We start from the raw sequence: 26231 nt of genomic DNA on the forward strand, positions 1-26231 counted from the left end.
CGACCACGTAGCTGCTCGGCAAAGTTGAAGTGCCGAGACCCCTCGGGCAGTGCCCAAGAAGAGCCCACCTTCCTGGTAGAATGGGCCTTTACTGACTTCGGCAACGGCAACCCAGCCGAAGAATGAGCGTGCTGAATCGTATTACAAATCTATCGTGCAATAGTCTGCTTGGAAGCAGGATTTCCAATCTTGTTGGAAGCATACAGGACAAACAGAGCTTCCATTTTCCTAACCAGAGCCGTTCTGGCAACATAAATTTTCAAAGCTCTTACGACATCAAGAGATTTTGGAACTGCCACAGCATCAGTAGCCACAGGTACCACAATAGGTTGATTTATGTGAAACGAAGAAACCACCTTCGGCAGAAATTGTTGACGAGTCCTCAATTCCGCTCTATCCACATGAAAAATCAAATATGGGCTCTTGTGAGACAAAGCCGCCAATTCTGACACTCGTCTGGCAGACGCCAAGGCCATAAGCATGACCACTTTCCAAGTGAGAAACTTTAACTCCACCTTACGCGAAGGTTCAAACCAGTGAGACATAAGAAACTGTAACACCACTTCAAGATCCCACGGTGCCACGGGTGGCACAAATGGAGGATGGATATGCAGCACTCCCTTCACGAAAGTCTGAACCTCAGGAAGGGCGGCCAATTCTTTTTGAAAGAAAATAGATAAAGCCGAAATCTGCACTTTGATGGAACCCAATTTCAGGCCTGCATCCACGCCTGCCTGCAAAAAGTGGAGGAAACGACCCAAGCGAAACTCCTCCGCAGTAGCTGCTTTGGTTTCACACCACGACACATATTTTCTCCAAATACGGTGATAATGTTTTGCCGTGACCTCCTTCCTAGCCTTAAGGAGAGTGGGGATGACCTCCCCGGGAATACCTTTCCGAGCTAGGATTTGGCATTCAACCTCTACGCCGTCAAACGCAGCCGCAGTAATTCCGGAAACACGCAGGGCCCCTGCAGTAACAGGTCCTCTCTTAGAGGAAGCGGCCAAGGATCTTCTACTAGTAATTCCTGAAGATCCGGATAACAGGCCCTCCGTGGCCAATCTGGAACGACGAGTATTGCCTGAACCTTTGTTCGTCTTATGATCCTCAACACCTTTGGAATGAGAGGAAGTGGAGGGAACACATACACCGACTGAAACACCCGCGGAGTTACCAGGGCTTCCACTGCACTGGCTTGGGGGTCCCTCGACCTGGAACAATACTTCGGAAGCTTCTTGTTGAGGCGAGACGCCATCATGTCTATTTGAGGAATTACCCAACGCCTTGTCACTTCTGCAAATACCTCTTGATGAAGAGCCCACTCTCCTGGATGGAGATCGTGTCTGCTGAGGAAGTCTGCTTCCCAGTTGTCCACGCCCGGAAGGAAGACTGCCGACAGAGCGCTCGCGTGCTGTTCCGCCCAGCGGAGAATTCTTGTGGCCTCCGCCATTGCTGCCCTGCTCCTTGTTCCGCCTTGGCGGTTTACGTACGCCACCGCTGTTATGTTGTCCGACTGAATCAGGACAGGGAGACCCTGAAGAAGGTACTTCGCTTGCAGGAGGCTGTTGTAAATGGCTCTTAACTCGAGAACATTTATGTGGAGACAAGATTCCTGACTTGACCATTTTCCCTGGAAACGTCTTCCTTGTGTGACTGCACCTCAGCCTCTGAGACTTGCCCTCTGTGGTCAGCAGGACCCAGTCCTGGATTCCGAATCGGCGTCCCTCTAGAAGGTGAGAACCTTGCAGCCACCACAGGAGAGAAATCCTGGTCCTGGAAGATAGACTTATTTTCCGGTGCATGTGCAGGTGAGACCCGGACCATTTGTTCAGCAGATCCCACTGAAACACTCGGGCATGAAACCTGCCAAACGGAATGGCTTCATAAGCCGCAACCATCTTCCCTAGCACTCGAGTGCATTGATGAATCGACACTCTTGCTGGTCTCAGAAGCTCCCTGACCATGGTCTGTATTTCCAGAGCTTTGTCCGCCGGAAGAAACACTCTCTGTAGTTCCGTGTCTAGGATCATGCCCAAGAAGGGCAGCCGAGTTGTCGGGGATCAACTGAGACTTTGGCAAATTTAGAATCCAACCGTGATGTCGCAGAACCGACAGCAGAACCGACAGGGAGAGTTCCACTCAACTGTTCCTTTGATCTCGCCTTTATCAGGAGATCGTCCAAGTACGGGATAATTGTGACCCCCTGCTTGCGAAGGAGTACCATCATTTCCGCCATTACCTTGGTGAAAACCCTCGGGCCTGTGGAAAGCCCAAACAGCAACGTCTGAAATTGGTAATGACAATCCTGCACCGCAAACCTTAGGAAGGCCTGATGAGGAGGATACTGTATATCGGGACGTCTAAGTAGGCATCCTTTATGTCGACTGATGCCATAAAATCCCCCCTTCTAGGCTGGAGATTACAGCTCGAAGAGATTCCATCTTGAACTTGAAAGTTTTCAAGTATGGATTGAGGGATTTTAGGTTTCGGCACGACAAAGAGGCTCGAATAGAACCCTTCCCCCCGTTGGGACGGGGGAACCGGTACAATGACCCTCTGTTGACACAGCTTTTGTATCGCAGCATTTACTACTTCCCTTTCTGGAAGAGAAACTGGCAAGGCCGGCTTGAAAAAGCAGCGGGGGGTATCTCCTGAAACTCCAGTTTGTACCCTTGGGACACTATGTCTAAGACCCAAGGATCCAGGGCCGAATGAAACCAGACCTGACTGAAGAATCGGAGACGGCCCCCCACCGGCACGGACTCCTGCAGGGGAGCCCCAGCGTCATGCGGTGGAGGACTTTTGGTCCTGGGCGCCAGACACGGCAGGAGACCTCTTTCCCTTTGCTCTACCCTTTGAAGCAAGGAAGGACGAGCCCTTTCCTTTTTTGTATTTATTAGGCCGAAAGGACTGCATCTGATAATGGGGCGCCTTTTTCTGTTGTGTGAGAACATAAGGAAGAAAAGATGACTTATCCGCAGTAGCGGTAGACACCAGGTCCGCAAGGCCATCACCAAACAAGACACTACCTTTAAAAGGAAGAGCTTCCATAGCTTTCTTGGAGTCGGCATCAGCATTACATTGATGAATCCACAGCGCCCTCCTGGCCGAGACCGCCATGGCATTGGCTCTTGATCCCAAGAGGCCAATATCCCGTGCCGCATCCTTTAGGTAATCTGCAGCATCCTTGATATAACCAAGAGTCAAAAGAATGTTATCCTTATCAAGGGTATCCATATCAGAAGCTAAATTATCAGCCCACTTAGCAATAGCACTACTCACCCACGCCGACGCCACAGCAGGTCTCAGTAACGCACCAGTAGTAACGAAAATGGCCTTCAATGTCGTCTCCTGCTTGTGATCCGCCGGATCCTTGAGGGCAGCCACCTTCTTGGACAATCGGGATAGAGCCTTGTCCACATTGGGAGACGACTCCCATTTCTCCCTGTCATCAGAGGGGAAAGGATATGCCATAAAAATTCTCTGGGAATCTGCCACCTTTTGTCAGGCGACTCCCAAGCCTTTTCACAAAGAGCGTTCAGTTCATGAGAGGGGGGAAACTTCACCTCAGGTCTTTTCCCTTTAAATAAACAAACCCGTGTATCTGGAACAGGGGGCTCTTCAGAAATATGCAAAACATCTTTAATAGCCACAATCATGTACTGAATACTCTTAACTACCTTTGGATGTAAAGTAGCCTCATTGAAATCGACACTGGAATCAGAGTCTGTGTCGGTATCTGTATCTGCCATCTGGGTAAATGAACGTTTTTGTGACCCTGAGGTGGTCTGTACCTGAGACAAAGCGTCCTCTATGGATTTCCTCCATGTCTGTGTCTGAGAATCAGATTTATCCAACCTTTTAGACAATAATGCCACATTTGCATTCAGTGTACTCAACATATTCACCCAATCAGCAGTCGGCTGTACCGACAGTCATTCCCAAATCTTTTTTTGCGCCCCCTGTAACTTCCTCTGGGGAGGAACACTAAGCCTCAGACATGTCGACAGACAGTACCGACACACCCACACCGGCCAAAGAAAGGTGACAGACCCACAGGGAAGCCTGTAGAGAGAACACAGAGGGAGTATGCCAGCTCACACCCCAGCGCCCATATACTACAAATAATATATGTTGCAAGAATGAATAGGAAAACTTTGTGCGCAAATGCAACTGCTAGTATAGTCTCAAAGCTTCATAGGAGGTTTTCCTTCACCCCTCACCAATAAAGTGCACAATAGAAAATAGAAACTGAGACTTAACTAGCGCGTTCTCAATTCCTGCTGACTCTTGTAGTTCCACAGAGTTCCATTAATCATAGTTGGATGCCATATGAAGAAAGTATGTATATAGTGAAATACCGTTTTAATAGTAAAACATATATAACATACAAATGAATAAAAAATTCACAGATATCCACAATATTGCACAATCCCTTCAAGCAAAAAACAGGAGGACAGGCTAATTACCAGATGATTCTGAACTGTGGTTTAGACAGTTCTGAAAACGCATGCAAGATGTTATATGGGATTTCCGGAGAGTCCCACCATGCAGGTAACAGATCTTACTGAGTACTGGTCCTTACGTCCGTCTACCCCTAGCTGGGGTCTTTCTCAAGGTTTTACAAACTGAATGCTTCCTTCCCTCCCTCATACTGATATTTAAACCTCCATCCACCAATGAAACTGCTAGGCATCCAGCTGGATCCTATACATCATTATTACCTAAGAGTTCCATGATCCTCTGCCGGAGTGTCCATAGCAGCTCTAATCCTGATCCAGAAACAGCCCGTGGGCGGGTTTGTTGCCATGCCGACCCACCTCGTCCCACAGGCTACTCATGTCCACAGTGTGCAGGGAATAGGTGGGCGGGTTCATCACTATGGCAACCCGCTTGTCCATGTACTCTCCCGTTCAGCGCAATGTTGCGCGACGTCACTTCTGGTCCCGTTGTCATGGGGACCGGAGTCTCCATGCGCTTAGTACTTGCGGTGCCCAATCACGGATCGTTGTAAGTCTCTCAATCAGAATACCTGTCCCAGCCATTCACTTAACAGACACTGGATCCTCCATTAATTCTTTAGAAGAACAGCGTAGTCGAGTTGGATTCACTTCTGACGTAACGTCACTTCCGGTCCTGTTGTCATAGGGACCGGTAAACCTGATACTCCACATTTCTGGACCAGGTGCTGTAACATTCTCTTAGCCTCCGTTTGTCATCCGTAAATGTTCTAACGCAAATCATATATCAATAATAGAGTATCACCCTAATCAAACGGTGAAGTCCAAACGTGTCATAATAAATAATCCATGTCTCCTAAAATATAATTATAATAGAGAATAAGAACACGATATTTATACACATAAAAATCCTGATAAAATGACTAATAAAACTAAACAGGCCCTAAAGAAACCATTTGACCTCAAAATCGGAATTGATCCCTCCCGGCTTTAAAGTGCCAAATTCATAAATCAGCTGCATTTCCTTCTTAGCTAGCTGACTTGAAACATCCTTGCACCTCCAGTTACCTTTTACATGTTTTATCCCACAGAACCGCCTAATGGCAGAAGTCCTACACTGATGTACAGTCCTAAAGTGTTCAGATAAAGCATGCGTATTTAGACCTTTCCTTATATTCCTTAGATGTTCACTAATACGGGTTTTTAATGTTCTGGAGGTGCGGCCCAAATACCAGAGGCCACATGTACACTCTATTGCGTATACAACATTTGATGAATTGCATGTAATAAACTCATTTATCTTCCATTCCCGTTTATTAATAATGACTTGTGTAATCTTACTGGTCTCAGAGTGGATTCCTCTACATCCTAGGCAGAGGCCACAACGAAAGAAACCTTTTGATTTTATTGTGCTCATGGCTTTCTTAGGGGGAAATGCACTCCTAACCAGGTTAGTTCTTAAACTGGGTGCTTTTCTGAAAATGCACTTGGGTTTTGTCGGAATTATTGCCCCTATAATGGGATCTTTCTTTAGCACCTTTCAATGTCTGGCCATAGTTTTCTCTATATCCCTATATTGACTATTATATGTAGTGATAAAAGCCCATTCAAAGTTGGAATCTTCCTTTTTCTTCGCTATATCCTTGGGCTGCAAGAGGATATTCCTATCTATTTTGGCTACTTTGTTCTTAGCATCTAAAACTTTCTCTCTTATATCCAGATGCTTCAAATCTAGATTGCATCTCATCTGCTTGTTTGAGAAAGATCTCCTCTTTAGTGCAATTTCTCTTGAGTCGCCTAAATTGCCTCTCGGGGATTGAGCCCAACCAATCTGGATGGTGGCAGCTTTTAGCATTGATATAGGCTCCTGAGTCAGTGTTTTTTTTTTAAAGTCATGGTATTAAAATTACCACTCTCTACATAGACTGATACATCTAGAAAGTTGACAGTTTCAAAACTCTTTTCAAAGGTAAAATAGATATTTAAATCATTAGTATTAAGATAGGTTAAAAATTCGTCTAAAAGGGTCTCTCCACACAAAAAAGACGTCGTCTATGTACCGTCTCCATAGCACCAGGTTCGCTCCAAAGGGACAGTGGTTCCAGAGTTTTTCATCTTCCCACTGTCCCATGAAGATGTTGGCATAACTTGGAGCGAACCTGGTGCCCATCGCTGTACCCACACATTGAAGATAAAAGGTACCGTTAAAAGAGAAATAATTATTTTCTAAAATAAAATTTACTCCTTTAAGTATAAATTCTTGGAGGTCCTTGTTCAGTTCACTATTATTAAGAGCAATCTGTAGTGATCTTAAAACTGCCTTATGTTCGATTATTGTGTAGAGTGACCAAACATCGGCTGTGACTAACAGCAGTCCCTCCTCCCACGGTAATTCCTTCATTGTCCTCAAAAAATCTCCCGTGTCCTTTAAGTGGGCCTTGTTCTTAGAGACTAATGGCTGTAGGAAGTAGTCAATATATTCCGACAAATTGGAGGTTATTGAGCCTATCCCTGAGACAATTGGGCGCCCTGGAGGTTTCTTTGGGTCTTTGTGAACCTTCGGCAGGACGTAAATCACTGGGATCACCGGCTCTGTAATGCAGATAAACCTCATTTCCCTTTCCTGTAGGATTCCCTTTTGGTGATGTTCTTCTACCAATTCACATAAAGCCTTTTGTATTTTTTCGGTTGGATCCGATCTCAATCGGCGATTGGTGATCCCATCCTCTATTTGTCTAATTATTTCACTCTCATACTCCTCCCTTGTCATGATGACTACTCCCCCCCCCCCCTTTGTCAGTAGGTTTGATTACCAGATCCTCGTTAGCCTTCAAACTTTTCAATTCTTCTCGTTCCTTAAAAGTGAGATTGGGTCTGGGAATCCTCGCTTCCATCTGTTGAATGTCGTCCGACACAAGTTTTAAAAAAGTCTCTATAAAATTTCCTTTAACATGCATTGGATTAAAAACTGACTTTGGTTTAAAAGGAGTGTCTGTAGTTTCTGGGATGCTTATAGTGGTACCGTCTTCTTTCATCAGGAAAAATTTCTTGATGCATAATTTTTTACAAATTTGTGCAAATCCACATATGTGCTGAATTTGTTTAGAGAAAGTGCCGGTGCATATTTGAGACCCTTTGCTATCAGGGAGATCTCTTCTTTTGCCAAGATATGGTCGCTGAGGTTAAAAATTTTGACCTTTGCCTCCATGTTTGATGATCGTTCTATGTCTGAAGGTGGGTTCCCCATTATTTTCTTCTTACGTTTTCTTTTGACTTTCCTTCCATTTTGTTTTGATTTCTTCTTCAGTTTCCCACCCCTCCTCCCTCTTTTCCTTATCTCCGGTGTCCTTGATTCCTCCCCCTGGATAAAAAAGGCACCGGGGACTGTGGGAGTTCTTCTAGCGGTCTAAATCTATTGTAATTTGGAATTCTACTGGGACTATTCCTTCTCGATTCCCCTTCTCTATTGTTCACATTCCTACTCCAGTCTCTTCTGTTTGAAAAGTGAACACGGTTCCTAGGTCTCCACTCTTTATCTTCTCTTCTAGGCTCTCTATAGTTCCTGGACATCCACCCCCTATCTTCCCCTCTGTATTCTCTATATCCAGGTTCTCTAGAGTATGGTGTTAACGATCTATGTTTGCAGTCCTGTCTTGAATACTTATTGTACTGTCTTCTTCCTGAATCTCGTCTTCCCCTATATGGAGGAACTTGTTGTGTTCTCTTTCTGTTAAAAGTTGAAATATGAGGTTGGGGTAGGTCTGTTCTCTCTCCTACTAAATCTTCCGCCTCATCTTCTGTTGTTAATTCCTGTTCTTCTAGTTGGTCGCTTTTTTTTATCTCTGTTAAATTTCCTAACCTTTCGTTCTATTAATGCTTTCTCATTCTTTTTCAAGCTATTCTCTATCCTTTTTTCCAGATCTTTAAACTCCTGTAGATCTTTAAATGGATGGATCAAGGTTCTATAGTCGGCTATCTCCTTTTCTAACTTGGTCAGTTCTTGTTTCCTGTCCGCCACAATTAAATTAATTAGGGACAGGGAGCAAGTTTTAAGAATCTTATTCCACTCCAATGAAAAGGATTCATTTGATGAGGAAAAAGTGGCATTTTTTTGAATGATTAATCCTTTGGGGATCATCTGGTGGGAGAGGTACCTTTCTAATGTAACCATCTCCCACCAGATTCTACTCTCCCTTAAAAGAACCACCTCCAATTTCTTCATTAATCCTTCTAGGTTTTCATCTACCAACACTGTGGAGTCTCCCTCCTCCCTAAAAACATAGTGGAAGGTGGACTTGCGAGTTTCTCTTAACTTAAACATAATATGCTGCACAATGATTTCACTATAGAAGGAAATAAAACACAATGCAAGAATGAATAGGAAAGCTTCGTGCGCAAATGCAGCTGCTGGTATAGTCTCAAAGCTTCATAGGAGGTTTTCCTTCACCCCTCACCAATAAAGTGCACAATAGAAAATAGAAACTGAGACTTAAATAGCGCGTTCTCAATTCCTGCTGACTCTTGTAGTTCCACAGAGTTCCATTAATCATAGTTGGATGCCATATGGAGAAAGAAAGTATGTATATAGTGAAATACCGTTTTAATAGTAAAACAGATATAACATACATACAATTGAATAAAAAATACACAGATATCCACAATATTGCACAATCCCTTCAAGCAAAAAACAGGAGGACAGGCTAATTACCAGATGATTCTGAACTGTGATTTAGACAGTTCTGAAAACGCATGCAAGATGTTATATGGGATTTCCGGATAGTCCCACCATGCAGGTAACAGATCTTACTGAGTACTGGTCCTTACGTCCGTCCCCCGGCTTGTCAGGAAACAACCTACGCATTTCTACCCCTAGCTGGGGTCTTTCTCAGGGTTTTACAAACTGAATGCTTCCTTCCCTCCTCATACTGATATTTATATTTTAGGAGACATGGATTATTTATTATGACACGTTTGGACTTCACCGTTTGATTAGGGTGATACTCTATTATTGATATATGATTTGCGTTAGAACATTTACGGATGACGAACGGAGGCTAAGAGAATGTTACAGCACCTGGTCCAGAAATGTGGAGTATCAGGTTTACCGGTCCCTATGACAACAGGACCGGAAGTGACGTTACGTCAGAAGTGAATCCAATTCGACTACACTGTTCTTCTAAAGAATTAATGGAGGATCCGGTGTCTGTTAAGTGAATGGCTGGGACAGATATCCTGATTGAGAGACTTACAACGATCGGTGATTGGGCACCGTAAGTACTAAGCGCATGGAGACGCCGGTCCGGACGTGACGTCGCGCAACATTGCGCTGAACGGGAGAGTACATGGACAAGCGGGTTGCCATAGTGATGAACCCGCCCACCTATTCCCTGCACACTGTGGACATGAGTAGCCTGTGGGACGAGGCAGGTCGGCATGGCAACAAACCCGCCCACGGGCTGTTTCTGGATCAGGATTAGAGCTGCTATGGACACTCTGGCAGAGGATCATGGAACTCTTAGGTAATAATGATGTATAGGATCCAGCTGGATGCCTAGCAGTTTCATTGGTGGATGGAGGTTTAAATATCAGTATGAGGAGGGAAGGAAGCATTCAGTTTGTAAAACCTTGAGAAAGACCCCAGCTAGGGGTAGAAACGCGTAGGTTGTTTCCCGACATGCCGGGGGACGGACGTAAGGACCAGTACTCAGTAAGATCTGTTACCTGCATGGTGGGACTATCCGGAAATCCCATATAACATCTTACATGCGTTTTCAGAACTGTCTAAACCACAGTTCAGAATCATCTGGTAATTAGCCTGTCCTCCTGTTTTTTGCTTGAAGGGATTGTGCAATATTGTGGATATGTGTATTTTTTATTCATTTGTATGTTATATATGTTTTACTATTAAAACGGTATTTCACTATATACATACTTTCTTTCTCCATATGGCATCCAACTATGATTAATGGAACTCTGTGGAACTACAAGAGTCAGCAGGAATTGAGAACGCGCTAGTTAAGTCTCAGTTTCTATTTTCTATTGTGCAAATAATATATATATATGTTGGCGCTGTAAAAATATAACATATAAAGCACCAAATTGCCTGTGCCCCCCTCCCACGTTTTGCTCCCTTGTTACTTGTAAGCTTGGAGGTCCGGGCCAGCGTCTCTGCAGCAGCTGTGGAGAGAGAAAATGGCGCCGGTGAGCTGTGCGGCTAAGCCCCGCCCCTTCCCGGCGCGCTGTAGTCCTGCTCAAATTTGAAAATATTTATACTGGCGGGGGTATCGTATACGGTGCCCGGGCACCGAATATGCCTCTGGCCAGTTGAAAAAGACCCTCAGTAACTGCTGCCCAGGGCACTCCCCCCCCCTGTGAGTGCCGTTGGTGTGTGTGGGAGCATGGAGCGCAGCGCGACCGCTGTACCTCCGTTACTGAAGTCTTCTGCCGTCACTGAAGTCTTCTGTTCTTCTAATACTCACCCGGCTTCTTTCTTCTGTGAGGCGGGTGACGGTGCGGCTCCGGGAACAAGCAGCTAGGCGCACCAAGTGATCGAACCCTCTGGAGCTAATGGTGTCCAGTAGCCTAAGAAGCAGAGCCTTTGAACTAAGAAGAAGTAGGTCTGACTTCTCTCCCCAGTCCCACGATGCAGGGAGCCTGTAGCCAGCAGGTCTCCCTGAAAATAAAAAACCTAACAAAAGTCTTTCCAGAGAAACTCAGTAGAGCTCCCCTAGTGTGTGTCCAGTCACTCCTGGGCACAGAATCTAACTGAAGTCTGGAGGAGGGGCATAGAGGAGCCAGTTCACACCCAGTAAAAGTCTTTTAGTGTGCCCATGTCTCCTGCGGATCCCGTCTATACCCCATGGTCCTTTTGGAGTCCCCAGCATCCTCTAGGACGTAAGAGAAATTAACACTGGGTTAAAGCGTCAGACAGTCACTTACTGTACATGGCAGCTGCATAAATATGGTATGGATTCTTCAGTCATGGTACAGTAAGGATGAGTTGCATACTTCATTTAAGTGTTGACATCGACTCCATGGGGTAATTTTACTAAGCATCAGTTTTGCCATCATTTCATAACGATGGGCCAGTAGCTTTGTGGTTAAAAGGATATAGTATTTACTAAGTAAGAGGGAAGACTTGTACTGTGGAGGCCCCCATGACACGGTTCTATGCCATCTGGCACCATTGCCGGTTTCCGCAGTGGGGTCGTGGGCCCCCTCTTTTGTACAACCAGCCCTAATACCAAAAGCATTAGGTCTCTTCTCCATATGCCAGGGTGGTGGGTACAAAGGTATTAATAGCATATTTCCTTTGCTGGTGCACTGTAGGTCCCAACAAGCCTGGTCATGCACAATTTTTAGGGCTGCCACTGACTGCCAAGCTGGCACTAGATGACCACAAGTGCCAGCATGCCATAGTAGGCAGGCTGGCACCTGTAAAGGAAATATAAAAAAAAATAGACAGAAGACACACTACATGTTACAACATTTTTATTGAAATAAACAGCCCCCAATCCCATGTGTACCCCATTTACTACTTACAAAATGCTATGCAATAGATCCTCTTCGGTCCATGTAGGCACCCAAAGGTATTTGTCAAAACAGAAGTAGCTGCAGTAAATACACAATCCCACATTCTATTCATAGAGTGCAATTCACTCTATTTGACATACAGTAGGGGCAGGATTTACCAAGTTCCATGATTTGTATTTAATGTCGCTAAAAAAATGTAGGGATCTATTTCTATGCTTGAGTTTTGCAGATTTGGCCATTTTAGTTGTAACTTTTACAGTGACACAGGAACCATACAGCAGTATAATTTCTCTTTCTGTTGCAAAGGACAAAATGAGTCTGGAGTCGCTGTGCATAATGGAAGAATCTATTTGGTTGGAGGTTATTCAATTTGGACAAATGAACCTTTAGCATGTATACAGGTAAGCATAACATATTATAGAGCTTCAAAATTGGCATTCCATTTCTGAAGTTGTATGGACATTCAACAGTCCTCGATTTACGGTATCACGTGTGTACTACTACCTCATGGAAGGCATTACCACCCATCATGGACAGTGCAGTAGCCAACCACAGGTGCTTACTGATCGTGACTAGAAGAACATGTCTAGAATTGTCCATGGTAACAGGCAAGTGACACTGGCTCTAATTACATTCACATTCAATACAGGAGATACCAGATGCATATTCAGCAGGTCAAGGCAGCGTTCTTTAGCTTGCATGGAATATGGAAGCAGAAGACACACCAGAGTGTCCCTGTTAATACTACAGAGTATGTATAACACAGCGCTCAGCCTCTGATATCTGACCGTAAAGGGTGTCAGTGTTAACCTTGTATATGCAGTCTTGATTTTAATATGTCACAGGTGTGAATTATAAATTTCATTGATTTGTGTCAAACATATAAGTCACAAATTGAGGTATTAATTGAATTTTTAATTAGGAGTCACAGTGCTCCTCCCAGACAATTTGTTATTACTTTAAGTTATCCTTAAACTACTAAGAGTTAATTCTGACCATGCAAATTGCGTGAATTTTTCTCCTGTAAAATGACTTTAATAGTCTCTGATCACTATCATAGTCCCGCAAAGTTAGTGCACCCAAATGATTAAATTTAACGAAGTATAGGTTAAAATGCTGATCGCAAAATGTACTTATTAAAGGTGGTGTTTCGCCCTATACAGAGCCGTCCTTAGTACTGCTAACCGCAGCAGAAACTTAAATATAAATAGAAAATGCAGGTATGCGGTGGGGGATATATGTTCTGGGGGTGCGGCGTCCCGTAACCCTCAGGTGCATATACTTACCCTTCTTCTTCTGATCGTCCTTGTCTTTCGTCCCCCGCTGTGCTTGCTTCTCCCTCCGTCTCGGTCCCCGGTCGGTGTAAACCTTCTGTGTGCAAGCCTGCTCACCGATGTATGGACCTCCGGGACGACGAGACCACCGGCGGCTACGGCACTTCCGGGTACTGTTAGCCTGTTGTAGGCATTCAGTCCCCGGCGCGCTGCAGCACTGACGGCGGCTCCACTTCACTAGCAAGTGAAGGAGACTGTAGGAGCAGAAAGCGGTCGATGCTGTCAGTATCCTGATACACTGCTCCCAGAGGAAGGCCAATTAAGGCTGAAACGTGTTGGAGGAACAAGACACGATCTAACATATATTATCTTCAAAGAACCGCTGACAGCATCGACCGCTTTCTGCTCCTACAGTCTCCTTCACTGGCTAGTGAAGTGGAGCCGCCGTCAGTGCTGCAGCGCGCCGGGGACTGAATGCCTACAACAGGCTAACAGTACCCGGAAGTGCCGTAGCCGCCGGTGGTTTCGTCGTCCCGGAGGTCCATACATCGGTGAGCAGGCTTGCACACAGAAGGTTTACACCGACCGGGGACCGAGACGGAGGGAGAAGCAAGCACAGCGGGGGACGAAAGACAAGGACGATCAGAAGAAGAAGGGTAAGTATATGCACCTGAGGGTTACGGGACGCCGCACCCCCAGAACATATATCCCCCACCGCATACCTGCATTTTCTATTTATATTTAAGTTTCTGCTGCGGTTAGCAGTACTAAGGACGGCTCTGTATAGGGCGAAACACTACCTTTAATAAGTACATTTTGCGATCAGCATTTTAACCTATACTTCGTTAAATTGGATCATTTGGGTGCACTAACTTTGCGGGACTATGATAGTGATCAGAGACTATTAAAGTCATTTTACAGGAGAAAAATTCACGCAATTTGCATGGTCAGAATTAACTCTTAGTAGTTTAAGGATAACTTAAAGTAATAACAAATTGTCTGGGAGGAGCACTGTGACTCCTAATTAAAAATTCAATTAATACCTCAATTTGTGACTTATATGTTTGACACAAATCAATGAAATTTATAATTCACACCTGTGACATATTAAAATCAAGACTGCATATACAAGGTTAACACTGACACCCTTTACGGTCAGATATCAGGGGCTGAGCGCTGTGTTATACATACTCTGCAATTTACCTAGTAGGATAGATCACCTACAAACATTAGCAGCTCGCCAAATTCAATAGGTAGCATTGCCTCAGTGCGCAGGTGGTAACCCTCTGAAATTGTAACCTGTTAATACTACGACACTGGAAACAGCACCTCACCTGGGCTTGTGACATCGCTAATTGGACTCTAGAGGACTGGCAACATGTGCCATGGTTCAGTGAATTTCAGTTTCAGTTGTTTTGGGCTGACAATAGGGTTCAGGTGTGATGCAGATGAGGCCATGGACCCCAATTGTCAAGACCCCATGCAGGCTTGTGGTGGTTCCAGAATGGTGTAGGGTGTGTTCACGTTGCATGGGTTGGGTCCACTTGGACATGTCCTTGACCTGTGACCACTATGTTGCATTGCTTGATGACCATTTTCAGCCCTTCATATACCCCCACAATGATGGAATAATCAGGACAATGGACTGTGTCTTCAGTCCCAAGTTGTCCGGAAATTGGTTTGAGGAGCATTCTGGAGAGCTCCGATGAATGGTGTGGCCACCATGTTCACACGACATGAACCCAATCAAACATTTATGGGATGTAGTAGAGAGGTCCATTCACACCTACAAATATCAGGGAGCTGTAGGAAGGCATGGGTCAACATCTCTATTATAGAGGTCTTCTATTCACTTGTGCAATCAAACCATGTTGAGTTGCCACACTTTGCTGGGCTAGAGTGGGTTCTACATGATACTAGGCACCTATCCCACAGTGTACATACCCAGTGTTTTGGCTCAATGGACAAGCTTCATTCCAAGAGTTACTCTTCTTTTTCACTAGTTTTTACCTATATTTGACTGCTGCTGTACATATGGCTAGCGGTTTGTTTATAACACAGAATTTGTTCACTTTTAACCTGTATACAATTTCAGCTTTTCCAATATAGAGGGCTAGCCCAGAGGTTCTCAAATGCCGTCCTCAAGGCTCCCCAACAGTCCAGGTTTTAGGTATATCCATAGATCAGCATAGATGGTTAAATCAAATTGACTGAGGTGCTAATTAAGCCACATGTAGCCAAACATGGATATACTTAAATCCTGGACCATTGGAGTGCCTTGAGGACCGAGTTTGAGCATCTCTGGGCTAGCCAATCAAGAGGGGCAGACTACTGTACATCCAGTTCAGATTTATTTGAAGTATGTTATATGTTAAGATACACAGGGAAGCCAACCATAAAAGCTAGCAGCTTATGGGGTATATATAATAGTATGCATGTTGCAAGTGAGATTTTGGCAGTTTAGCTTTCTGTCAAGTTTTAGGGAGGATTTCATTAGTTTCCTTTTTGCCAACCTTCTATAAAGTGTTGGTTGTGACGTGCCAGACTGTTCCTCCCATTTATGAAAAAGCCTGGTCTCTTGATGGCAACAGTTTTGGAGGATAGTGTGGACAAATTCACAGCTGTGCAATATTATGTCCATTTAATCACAATGTAGGTGGTTAGGGGATATTGTAAGTCTGTTCTTATATCTTAAGTGGCACATAACTTTTTTTCATATGTGCTTTGAATGCTCTTGGTTTCTAAATGCCCTACCCAATTATTGGACTTACACACAGGTGTAATTATTTTAATTACACTTCAATGTTACATAAGGGAACTTGAGTCAATAATGTGACCATTGAAGACAACTGATTACATCAAGCATTCATTTGGTACATCTTAGGAAAAGTGAATATTTTTATAATCAACAACTGTAGTTAGTTGTAATTAAGAAAAGCTTATTTTGACAGAAGAATTGTGTTTATTAGTGGTAAGAATTACAGAATAAATCTGTTTGGTTCTGTGATATAAGATGACTATAAAATACATTATGAAACAAAAATGATTTAATGAGCAACAGGTTCAGAAATCACAGCTGCAGTAATGGGAGTTATTATGGGACATATAGAGTAATCCGTAATAGCTGTGTAGAGGTACTTGAGTCAGGCATAGAGTATTGTCAGTCAAGTCACATTCTTGTTGGGAGGGACCCTGCGGTCATGGTGAACATTGAGCCAATGTTTCCCAACCTCGGTCCTCAAGGCACACTAATAGTACAGGTTATAGTGATAGAGGACAGATGGTTAAATCAAATTAACTGAGGTACTAAGTAAGTCACCTATGCTCACCAGTCTTTCTCAAACTCGGTCCTCGGGACCCCCAACATTTTCAAGGTCACTTAGCAGGTGCACAGATGTACTCATTACTCATTACACATTTTATTTTAAAGGCTCTACAGGTAGATTACTTAATTCACTTGTGATTCTTTGTGGAGACCTGGAAAAAATGATCGGTTTGGGGTCTTGAGTACAGAGTTTGAGAACCTATGACCTAGACTGTTAGTGTGCTTTGAAGACTTTGTTATGAACACCTGCATTGGGCACTAAAATGAAGTGGAAGTCCAATAGAATACTCAAAGGTATTTTATTTAAACCTTTGTAGTAATTTATCATGAAATCTACATTTGCTACATGGTACACCTGAAAGACAATGATAGCTTAGGGAGTTTACTCAGTGGTTGAGAAGTTAAGAGTATGAGGGAAGGCTTTGGATTCTCAGAGAACTAGGTCAAGTCTCTAGGGATGGAAGTTTCCATAATAAGAATAGTCTACACCTCAGTGTGTAAAAGTAGTTATGCACGGGGAAAAGATAATTGGGTGACTCAGAACGAGTTGAAACTTGAATTAAGGATGTGGGAGGTATTGAAGATAGGAACAGTGTACAAGGCAGGATACCCAGTAGTTAATGAAACAGATACTCTTAGAATTAGAACTAACAGAGAACACATAAAAAGGGAATGTAGTTACAATGCTGCCAGACAGGATCCTGGTGGCCGAAATACCGACGAAATACTGATGCTAGGAATCCTGAAAACTTTTAGTGGGAAGCGCTTGTGGGTTAGGTAGCAGGAACAGGAACGGGGTGGTTAGGTACTGGGGAGTGGGGTTAGGCACCCACAAGGGAGGGTTAGGGGCAGGTTACAGTACTTTTTGGGGGACTGTATTCTGATGGTCGGTATTGTGGCCACCAGCATCCTGTCCATCGATATATCATACCGAATTAATAAAAAATAAATAAAAAATAAATATATATATATATATATATATATATTTATATTTATTTAAGGCTTGAAGTCTCCAGATGTTTTAGGTGGACTTGAATTATTATGGTACATGGCAGTTATGATATGCAGTAGCTGTGTTTATGTTAAACCATGTTTAAGGTCTAGCCTGCAGGAGGAGATCTGTGAGAAAAATTAGATATATAGGATGAGAAAAAGAAAAATCAAAAGTGCTGATTGGGATTCCTTATAAACCAACTATAACAGAGTTTACAGAAAGTCAATTATCAATGCAAATGGAAAAGGCAGTCAAGCATAAAGATGTTGTAATTACATGGGGATTCTTACTAATAGATTTGTATAAGCAATACTGTACCTATACCATAAACGAAGTAGAAGAGGAGCACTACTAAACTGGGTATTAATAAAATAATTTGTGTAATGCAAAAGGTAAGAAAATGCTTTTTCTGCATTTTGACCTGCTTTTGAAGATGAGGTTTTGTAGTGCCTGCTGACTTTAATGCTGCTCCTGTGGCTAAATAGTGTTTCTTTCACACACCTAAAGCTTTCCTATCTATACTATCTTAAACCCACCCCCAAAAAAACAAAAAACAAACAAACTCCTCCTCAAATGAAGTAGTATCATTTGGGAAGCACATCCCAACAACTTATTTACCTGAAGAAAAGAGATCCACAATTTATTATTAATGCATTAGTTTGGCATCTGGATATTTCTATTCTTCTATAATACCTTTCATTTTGTAGAATATAAAAGGTAAAGGTGTTATTCATTTCTTAGCATGACCCACTGTGTACATTCTGTTTTTTTGTGACTTCCTAATCATCCATAACTCTACATATTTAATTAAACCATTTACAATCTATATTGAAATTTCCCTTGACAGAAATTTCTACCAATTCAGTATATGTGAAGTCCAATATAGCAGACCCCATCTTTCAAATCCCTTCAGATTCAATTACTTCACTATCTAAAGTTACTGGAGAACGATATTTTTTAGGCCTCAAAAGTTTGTGTTAACCAATGTGTGTTATCCATTTAGCTAGTTTTGTCATTTGAGGAGTGGCTGGTGTACAGATTAAACAAAATAATCAAAGAATTCAACAGATTCTCCATCAAGAAGACATCATAAACTGCAGAGAACAGCAACTTTTGCATCTTTTAGCATTATTTTTCCAATTAAATCATTGATACCCCTTTCCTTAGGGGCTGCAGTAGAATGTTCAAAAGGAAAAAGGTTAGGAAAACCTGTATCTAAAATAGCCTTACTAAAAGATACAGTCTACAGCTCACCTGAAACCCATTCTGCACACAGCAGTATTCAGTAAGCTGGGACATGCACTAAATTGAGACAAACTAAATTTTACTGTATTTCACTTAGATTTTTAGCAAGATGTGAGAGATCTATGCTTTCCAAATAATAATAATAATAATAATAATAATAATAATAAAAAAAATAAGAATTTACTTACCGATAATTCTATTTCTCGGAGTCCGTAGTGGATGCTGGGGTTCCTGAAAGGACCATGGGGAATAGCGGCTCCGCAGGAGACAGGGCACAAAAAGTAAAGCTTTAGGATCAGGTGGTGTGCACTGGCTCCTCCCCCTATGACCCTCCTCCAAGCCTCAGTTAGGTACTGTGCCCGGACGAGCGTACACAATAAGGAAGGATTTATGAATCCCGGGTAAGACTCATACCAGCCACACCAATCACACTGTACAACCTGTGATCTGAACCCAGTTAACAGTATGATAACAGCGGAGCCTCTGAAAAGATGGCTCACAACAATAATAACCCGATTTTTGTAACTATGTACAAGTAATGCAGATAATCCGCACTTGGGATGGGCGCCCAGCATCCACTACGGACTCCGAGAAATAGAATTATCGGTAAGTAAATTCTTATTTTCTCTATCGTCCTAGTGGATGCTGGGGTTCCTGAAAGGACCATGGGGATTATACCAAAGCTCCCAAACGGGCGGGAGAGTGCGGATGACTCTGCAGCACCGAATGAGAGAACTCCAGGTCCTCCTTAGCCAGGGTATCAAATTTGTAGGATTTTACAAACGTGTTTGCCCCTGACTAAATAGCCGCTCGGCAAAGTTGTAAAGCCGAGACCCCTCGGGCAGCCGCCCAAGATGAGCCCACCTTCCTTGTGGAATGGGCATTTACATATTTTGGCTGTGGCAGGCCTGCCACAGAATGTGCAAGCTGAATTGTATTACACATCCAACTAGCAAAAGTCTGCTTAAAAGCAAGAGCACCCAGTTTGTTGGGTGCATACAGGATAACAGCAAGTCAGTTTTCCTGACTCCAGCCGTCCTGGAACCTATATTTTCAGGGCCCTGACCACATCTAGCAACTTGGAGTCCTCCAAGTCCCTAGTAGGCGCAAGACACCACAATAAGCTGGTTCAGGTGAAACACTGACACCACCTTAGGGAGAGAACTGGGGACGAGTCCGCAGCTCTGCCCTGTCCGAATGGACAAACAGATATGGGCTTTTTTGAGAAAAAAACCACCAATTTGACACTCGCCTGGTCCAGGCCAGGTCCAAGAGCATGTTCACTTTTCATGTGAGCTGCTTCAAATCCACAGATTTGACTGGTTTTAAACCAATGTGTTTTGAGGAATCCCAGAACTACGTTGAGATCCCACAGTGCCACTGGAGGCACAAAAGGGGGTTGTATATGCAATACTCCCTTGACAAACTTCTGGACTTCAGGAACTGAAGCCAATTCTTTCTGGAAGAAAAATCGACAGGGCCGAAATTTGAACCTTAATGGACCCCAATTTGAGGCCCATAGACACTCCTGTTTGCAAGAAATGCAGGAATCGACCGAGTTGAAATTTCTTCGTGGGGCCTTCCTGGCCTCACAACACGCAACATATTTTCGCCACATGTGGTGATAATGTTGTGCGGTCACCTCCTTTCTGGCTTTGACCAGGGTAGGAATGACCTCTTCCTGAATGCCTTTTCCCTTAGGATCCGGCGTTCCACCGCCATGCCGTCAAACGCAGCTGCGGTAAGTCTTGGAACAGACATGGTACTTGCTGAAACAAGTCCCTTCTTAGCGGCAGAGGCCATAAGTCCTCTGTGAGCATCTCTTGAAGTTCCGGGTACCAAGTCCTTCTTGGCCAATCCGGAGCCATGAGTATAGTTCTTACTCCTCTACGTCTTATAATTCTCAGTACCTTAGGTATGAAAAGCAGAGGATGGAACACATACACCGACTGGTACACCCACGGTGTTACCAGAACGTCCACAGCTATTGCCTGAGGGTCTCTTAACCTGGCGCAATACCTGTCCCGTTTTTTGTTCAGACGGGACGCCATCATGTCCACCTTTGGTAATTCCCAACGGTTTACAATTATGTGGAAAACTTCCCCATGAAGTTCCCACTCTGCCGGGTGGAGGTCGTGCCTACTGAGGAAGTCTGCTTCCCAGTTTCCATTCCCGGAATGAAACACTGCTGACAGTGCTATCACATGATTTTCCGCCCAGCGAAAAGTCCTTGCAGTTTTTGCCACTGCCCTCCTGCTTCTTGTGCCGCCCTGTCTATTTACGTGGGCGACTGCCGTGATGTTTTATCCCACTGGATCAATACCGGCTGACCTTGAAGCAGAGGTCTTGCTAAGCTTAGAGCATTATAAATTTACCCTTAGCTATATTTATGTGGAGAAAAATCTCCAGACTTGATCACACTCCCTGGAAATTTTTTCCTTGTGTGACTGCTCCCCAGTCTCTCGGGCTGGCCTCCGTGGTCACCAACATCCAAAACTGAATGCCGAATCTGCGGCCCTCTAGAAGATGAGCACCCTGTAACCACCACAGGAGAGATCCTTGGATATAGGGTTATCCGCTGATGCATCTGAAGATGCGATCCGGACCATTTGTCCAGCAGATCCCACTGAAAAGTTCTTGCATGAAATCTGCCGACTGGAATTGCTTCGAAGGAAGTCACCATTTTTTTTACCATGGCCCTTGTGCAATGATGCACTGATTTTAGGAGGTTCCTGACTAGCTCGGATAACTCCCTGGCTTTCTCTTCCGGGAGAAACACCTTTTTCTGGACTGTGTCCAGAATCATCCCTAAGCACAGGAGACTTGTTGTCGGGATCAGCTGCGATTTTGGAATATTTAGAATCCACCCCTGCTGTTGTAACAGTATCCGAGATAGTGCTACTCCGACCTCCAACTGTTCCCTGGACTTTGCCCTTATCAGGAGATCGTCCAAGTAAGGGATAATTAAGACGCCTTTTCTTCGAAGAAGAACCATCATTTCGGCCATTACCTTGGTAAAGACCCGGGGTGCCGTAGACAATCCAAACGGCAGCGTCTGAAACTGATAGTGACAGTTCTGTACCACGAACCTGAGGTACCCTTAGTGATAAGGGCAAATTTGGGACATGGAGGTAAGCATCCCTGATGTCTCGGGACACCAGATAGTCCCCTTCTTCCCGGTTCGTTATCACTGCTCTGAGTGACTCCATCTTGATTTGAACCTTTGTAAGTGTTCAAATTTTTTTAGATTTAGAATAGGTCTCACCTAGCCTTCTGGCTTCAGTACCACAATATAGTGTGGAATAATACCCCCTTTTCTTGTTGTAGGAGGGGTAATTTAATTATCACCTGCTGGGAATACAGCTCGTGAATTTTTTCCCATACTGCCTCCTTGTCGGAGGGAGACCTTGGTAAAGCAGACTTCAGGAGCCTGCGCAGGGGAAACGTCTCTACATTCCAAACTGTACCCCTGGGATACTACTTGTAGGATCCAGGGGTCCTGTACGGTCTCAGCGTCATGCTGAGAGCTTGTCAGAAGCGGTGGAACGCTTCTGTTCCTGGGAATGGGCTGCCTGCTGCAGTCTTCTTCCCTTTCCTCTATCCCTGGGCAGATATGACTCTTATAGGGACGAAAGGACTGAAGCTGAAAAGACGGTGTCTTTTTCTGCAGAGATGTGACTTAGGGTAAAAACGGTGGATTTTCCAGCAGTTGCCGTGGCCACCAGGTCCGATGGACCGACCCCAAATAACTCCTCTTCCTTTATACGGCAATACACCTTTGTGCCGTTTGGAATCTGCATCACCTGACCACTGTCGTGTCCATAAACATCTTCTGGCAGATATGGACATCGCACTTACTCTTGATGCCAGAGTGCAAATATCCCTCTGTGCATCTCGCATATATAGAAATGCATCCTTTAAATGCTCTATAGTCAATAAAATACTGTCCCTGTCAAGGGTATCAATATTTTTAGTCAGGGAATCCGACCAAGCCACCCCAGCTCTGCACATCCAGGCTGAGGCGATCGCTGGTCGCAGTATAACACCAGTATGTGTGTATATACTTTTTATGATATTTTTCCAGCCTCCTGTCAGCTGGCTCCTTGAGGACGGCCCTATCTATAGACGGTACCGCCACTTGTTCTGATAAGCGTGTGAGCGCCTTATCCACCCTAAGGGGTGTTTCCCAGCGCGCCCTAACTTCTGGCGGGAAAGGGTATACCGCCCATATTTTCTATCGGGAGGAACCCACGCATCATCACACACTTCATTTAATTTATCTGATTCAGGAAAAACTACGGTAGTTTTTTCACATCCCACATAATACCCTCTTTTGTGGTACTTGTAGTATCAGAAATATGTAACACCTCCTTCATTGCCCTTAACGTGTGGCCCTAATAAGGAATACGTTTGTTTATTCACCGTCGACACTGGATTCAGTGTCCCTGTCTGTGTCGACCGACTAAAGTAAACCGGCGTTTTAAAACCCCTGACGGTGTTTTTGAGATGTCTGGACCGGTACTAATTGTTTGTCGGCCGTCTCATGTCGTCAACCGACCTTGGCGCGTGTTGACATTATCACGTAATTTCCTAAATAAGCCATCCATTCCGGTGTCGACTCCCTAGAGAGTGACATCACCATTACAGGCAATTGCTCCGCCTCCTCACCAACATCGTCCTCATACATGTCGACACACACGTACCGACACACAGCACACACACAGGGAATGCTCTGATAGAGGACAGGACCTACTAGCCCTTTGGAGAGACAGAGGGAGAGTTTGCCAGCACACACCAAAAACGCTATAATTATATAGGGACAACCTTATATAAGTGTTTTCCCTTATAGCATCTTTTTTATATATTTCTAACGCCAAATTAGTGCCCCCCCTCTCTGTTTTAACCCTGTTTCTGTAGTGCAGTGCAGGGGAGAGCCTGGGAGCCTTCCCTCCAGCCTTTCTGTGAGGGAAAATGGCGCTGTGTGCTGAGGAGATAGGCCCCGCCCCTTTTTCGGCGGCCTCGTCTCCCGCTCTTAACGGATTCTGGCAGGGGTTAAATATCTCCATATAGCCCCCGGAGGCTATATGTGAGGTATTTTTAGCCAAAAAAGGTTTTCATTTGCCTCCCAGGGCGCCCCCCTCCCAGCGCCCTGCACCCTCAGTGACTGCCGTGTGAAGTGTGCTGAGAGGAAAATGGCGCACAGCTGCAGTGCTGTGCGCTACCTTAAGAAGACTGAGGAGTCTTCTGCCGCCGATTCTGGACCTCTTCTCGTTTCAGCATCTGCAAGGGGGCCGGCGGCGAGGCTCCGGTGACCATCCAGGCTGTACCTGTGATCGTCCCTCTGGAGCTAATGTCCAGTAGCCAAGAAGCCAATCCATCCTGCACGCAGGTGAGTTCACTTCTTCTCCCCTAAGTCCCTCGTTGCAGTGATCCTGTTGCCAGCAGGACTCACTGTAAAATAAAAAACCTAAGCTAAACTTTTCTAAGCAGCTCTTTAGGAGAGCCACCTAGATTGCACCCTTCTCGGCCGGGCACAAAAATCTAACTGAGGCTTGGAGGAGGGTCATAGGGGGAGGAGCCAGTGCACACCACCTGATCCTAAAGCTTTACTTTTTGTGCCCTGTCTCCTGCGGAGCCGCTATTCCCCATGGTCCTTTCAGGAACCCCAGCATCCACTAGGACGATAGAGAAAAGTTATAACCCTCCAAGAATATATTGGCCCATTTAAAATGTGCATGTGCTCCCACAAAATAATAAAAATGTTAGGCAGGAAACCAAGGATCTGCTAGAGGTAAAAGACTCTTCTTTTGGGAAAGCAAATGTCAGCGAAAAAATGATCCCCTATTTCTCCCCTTGGCTTCTACTGATGTGCAATGATGATAGCTTCAGAAATACAGGCCATATTTTTCTGGCAGCAGATACTGGGGTAAATTTACTAAGCTGGGTGGGTAACTGCTATTTCTGGAGTCCTAGGAGTAATTTTACTAAGGATGGGAGTTCTATTTAAGATGGGATGTTGCCCATAGCAACCAATCAGATTCCAGGTATTAGCTTCTAGAAGGTGCTAGATAAATGAGAAGTAGAATCTAATTGTTTGCTATGGACAACTTCCCATCTTAAATAGAACTCCCATCTTAGTAAATTTACCCCATAGTGCTTTACCTGTTGGAGTTATTCAATTTGATTATTGTGGAGACTAGATTTAGTTTCAAAACAACATTTGAGTTTGTGGAGTTGGTCATTTGTTCTTTGGGATTAGACTGGTGGGGACAAATTAATCTAACCTTGAAATTAAATAAATGTATCTACATGATAGTTTTCATTCTTTTGTAAACCTTCAGGTGCTGGACGTTAGCAGAGAAGGCAAAGAAGAAGTGTTCTATGGGCCTACACTACCTTTTGCCTCCAACGGTATAGCAGCATGTTTTCTGCCTGCTCCTTACTTCACGTGTCCTAATTTGCAGACTTTGCAGGTTCCTCACCATAGGATCGGAACGATGTAAAGGGACTTGCCGTAGAGACTGCAGAAACCCAATTTCTTGTCAGAGAAAGGTGTATCTCAGTGGTAGAAACACAGCGTGGGTGCAATACATTTACTGCATTTTTATATCCCTGCATTCACCTTTCCTGTGACAGATCACTATTTGACGCTTGACGCCATCAGCATCAAAAATCAGATTGTAAGCTCTTCAGCGCAGGGAATCATTGTGCCTGAAACTTATACGTATACAACACTGCAAACAATGAACTGTAATTTATTTTTTTATGCTGCAATTATGGATCAGTAGGGAATAGTGAATGTGCAAAAATGCTAATCTCACTATCCCTAATGCCATTTATTTATAATCTACAGCACCTGTGTAATCAGAACTTGCACTCCAAGCTAAAGCAGCCACTTATGTTCATGAGAACTTAGAAATATTTTTCGAACAACAAAAAAACTCAAGGGCAATACATCATAAAACATATGCAACTGATCTGATGTATGTGATTAAAAAGGGAATGTCAAATAAAAAGTATCTGTTATTTCCTCATATTTGTAGATATTTTTCCATACTGTTCCATTGTGAGTTACTTAGTGGACTTTTGCATCAAAATGAATATAAAGAAAATAAACAATCATACAAAAAACTGTGATAAAGAATTGTTAAACTATTACTGTACATTTGCAACCATTCACCTTTGCTGCTAACAGCACACCTAAGTGCATATAAATAATAAACATTGTACAAAAAAAAGCATATTTCATGTGTGATGCTTTTCCCTGTTTGCATGGGATCAGTACTAAATCCCGCTGGACGGGATACCGGCGGTCGAAATACCGACGCCGGAATTCCGATCACACAATCCCGACAGGGGTGGCGAGCGGAACGCAGCCCCTTGCGGGCTCGCTACGCCCG

The 26231-nt window shown here is 44.1% G+C and overlaps 1 protein-coding gene across 1 annotated transcript in view; it reads left to right on the top strand.

The window, feature by feature from the left end:
* The window catches only part of KLHL32 (kelch like family member 32), a 320778-nt gene extending 294715 nt beyond the window's left edge, over window positions 1–26063 (top strand). The window contains exons 10-11 of the mRNA XM_063917019.1: window positions 12300–12394; window positions 25173–26063. Of these exons, the coding sequence (XP_063773089.1) occupies window positions 12300–12394; window positions 25173–25334 (257 nt within the window). The 3' untranslated portion in view covers window positions 25335–26063. The remainder of the gene's footprint in view (window positions 1–12299; window positions 12395–25172) is intronic.
* The last annotated feature ends 168 nt before the right edge of the window (window positions 26064–26231 follow it).

This window comes from Pseudophryne corroboree, chromosome 4, assembly GCF_028390025.1.
Source record: "Pseudophryne corroboree isolate aPseCor3 chromosome 4, aPseCor3.hap2, whole genome shotgun sequence".
NCBI lineage: Eukaryota > Metazoa > Chordata > Amphibia > Anura > Myobatrachidae > Pseudophryne > Pseudophryne corroboree.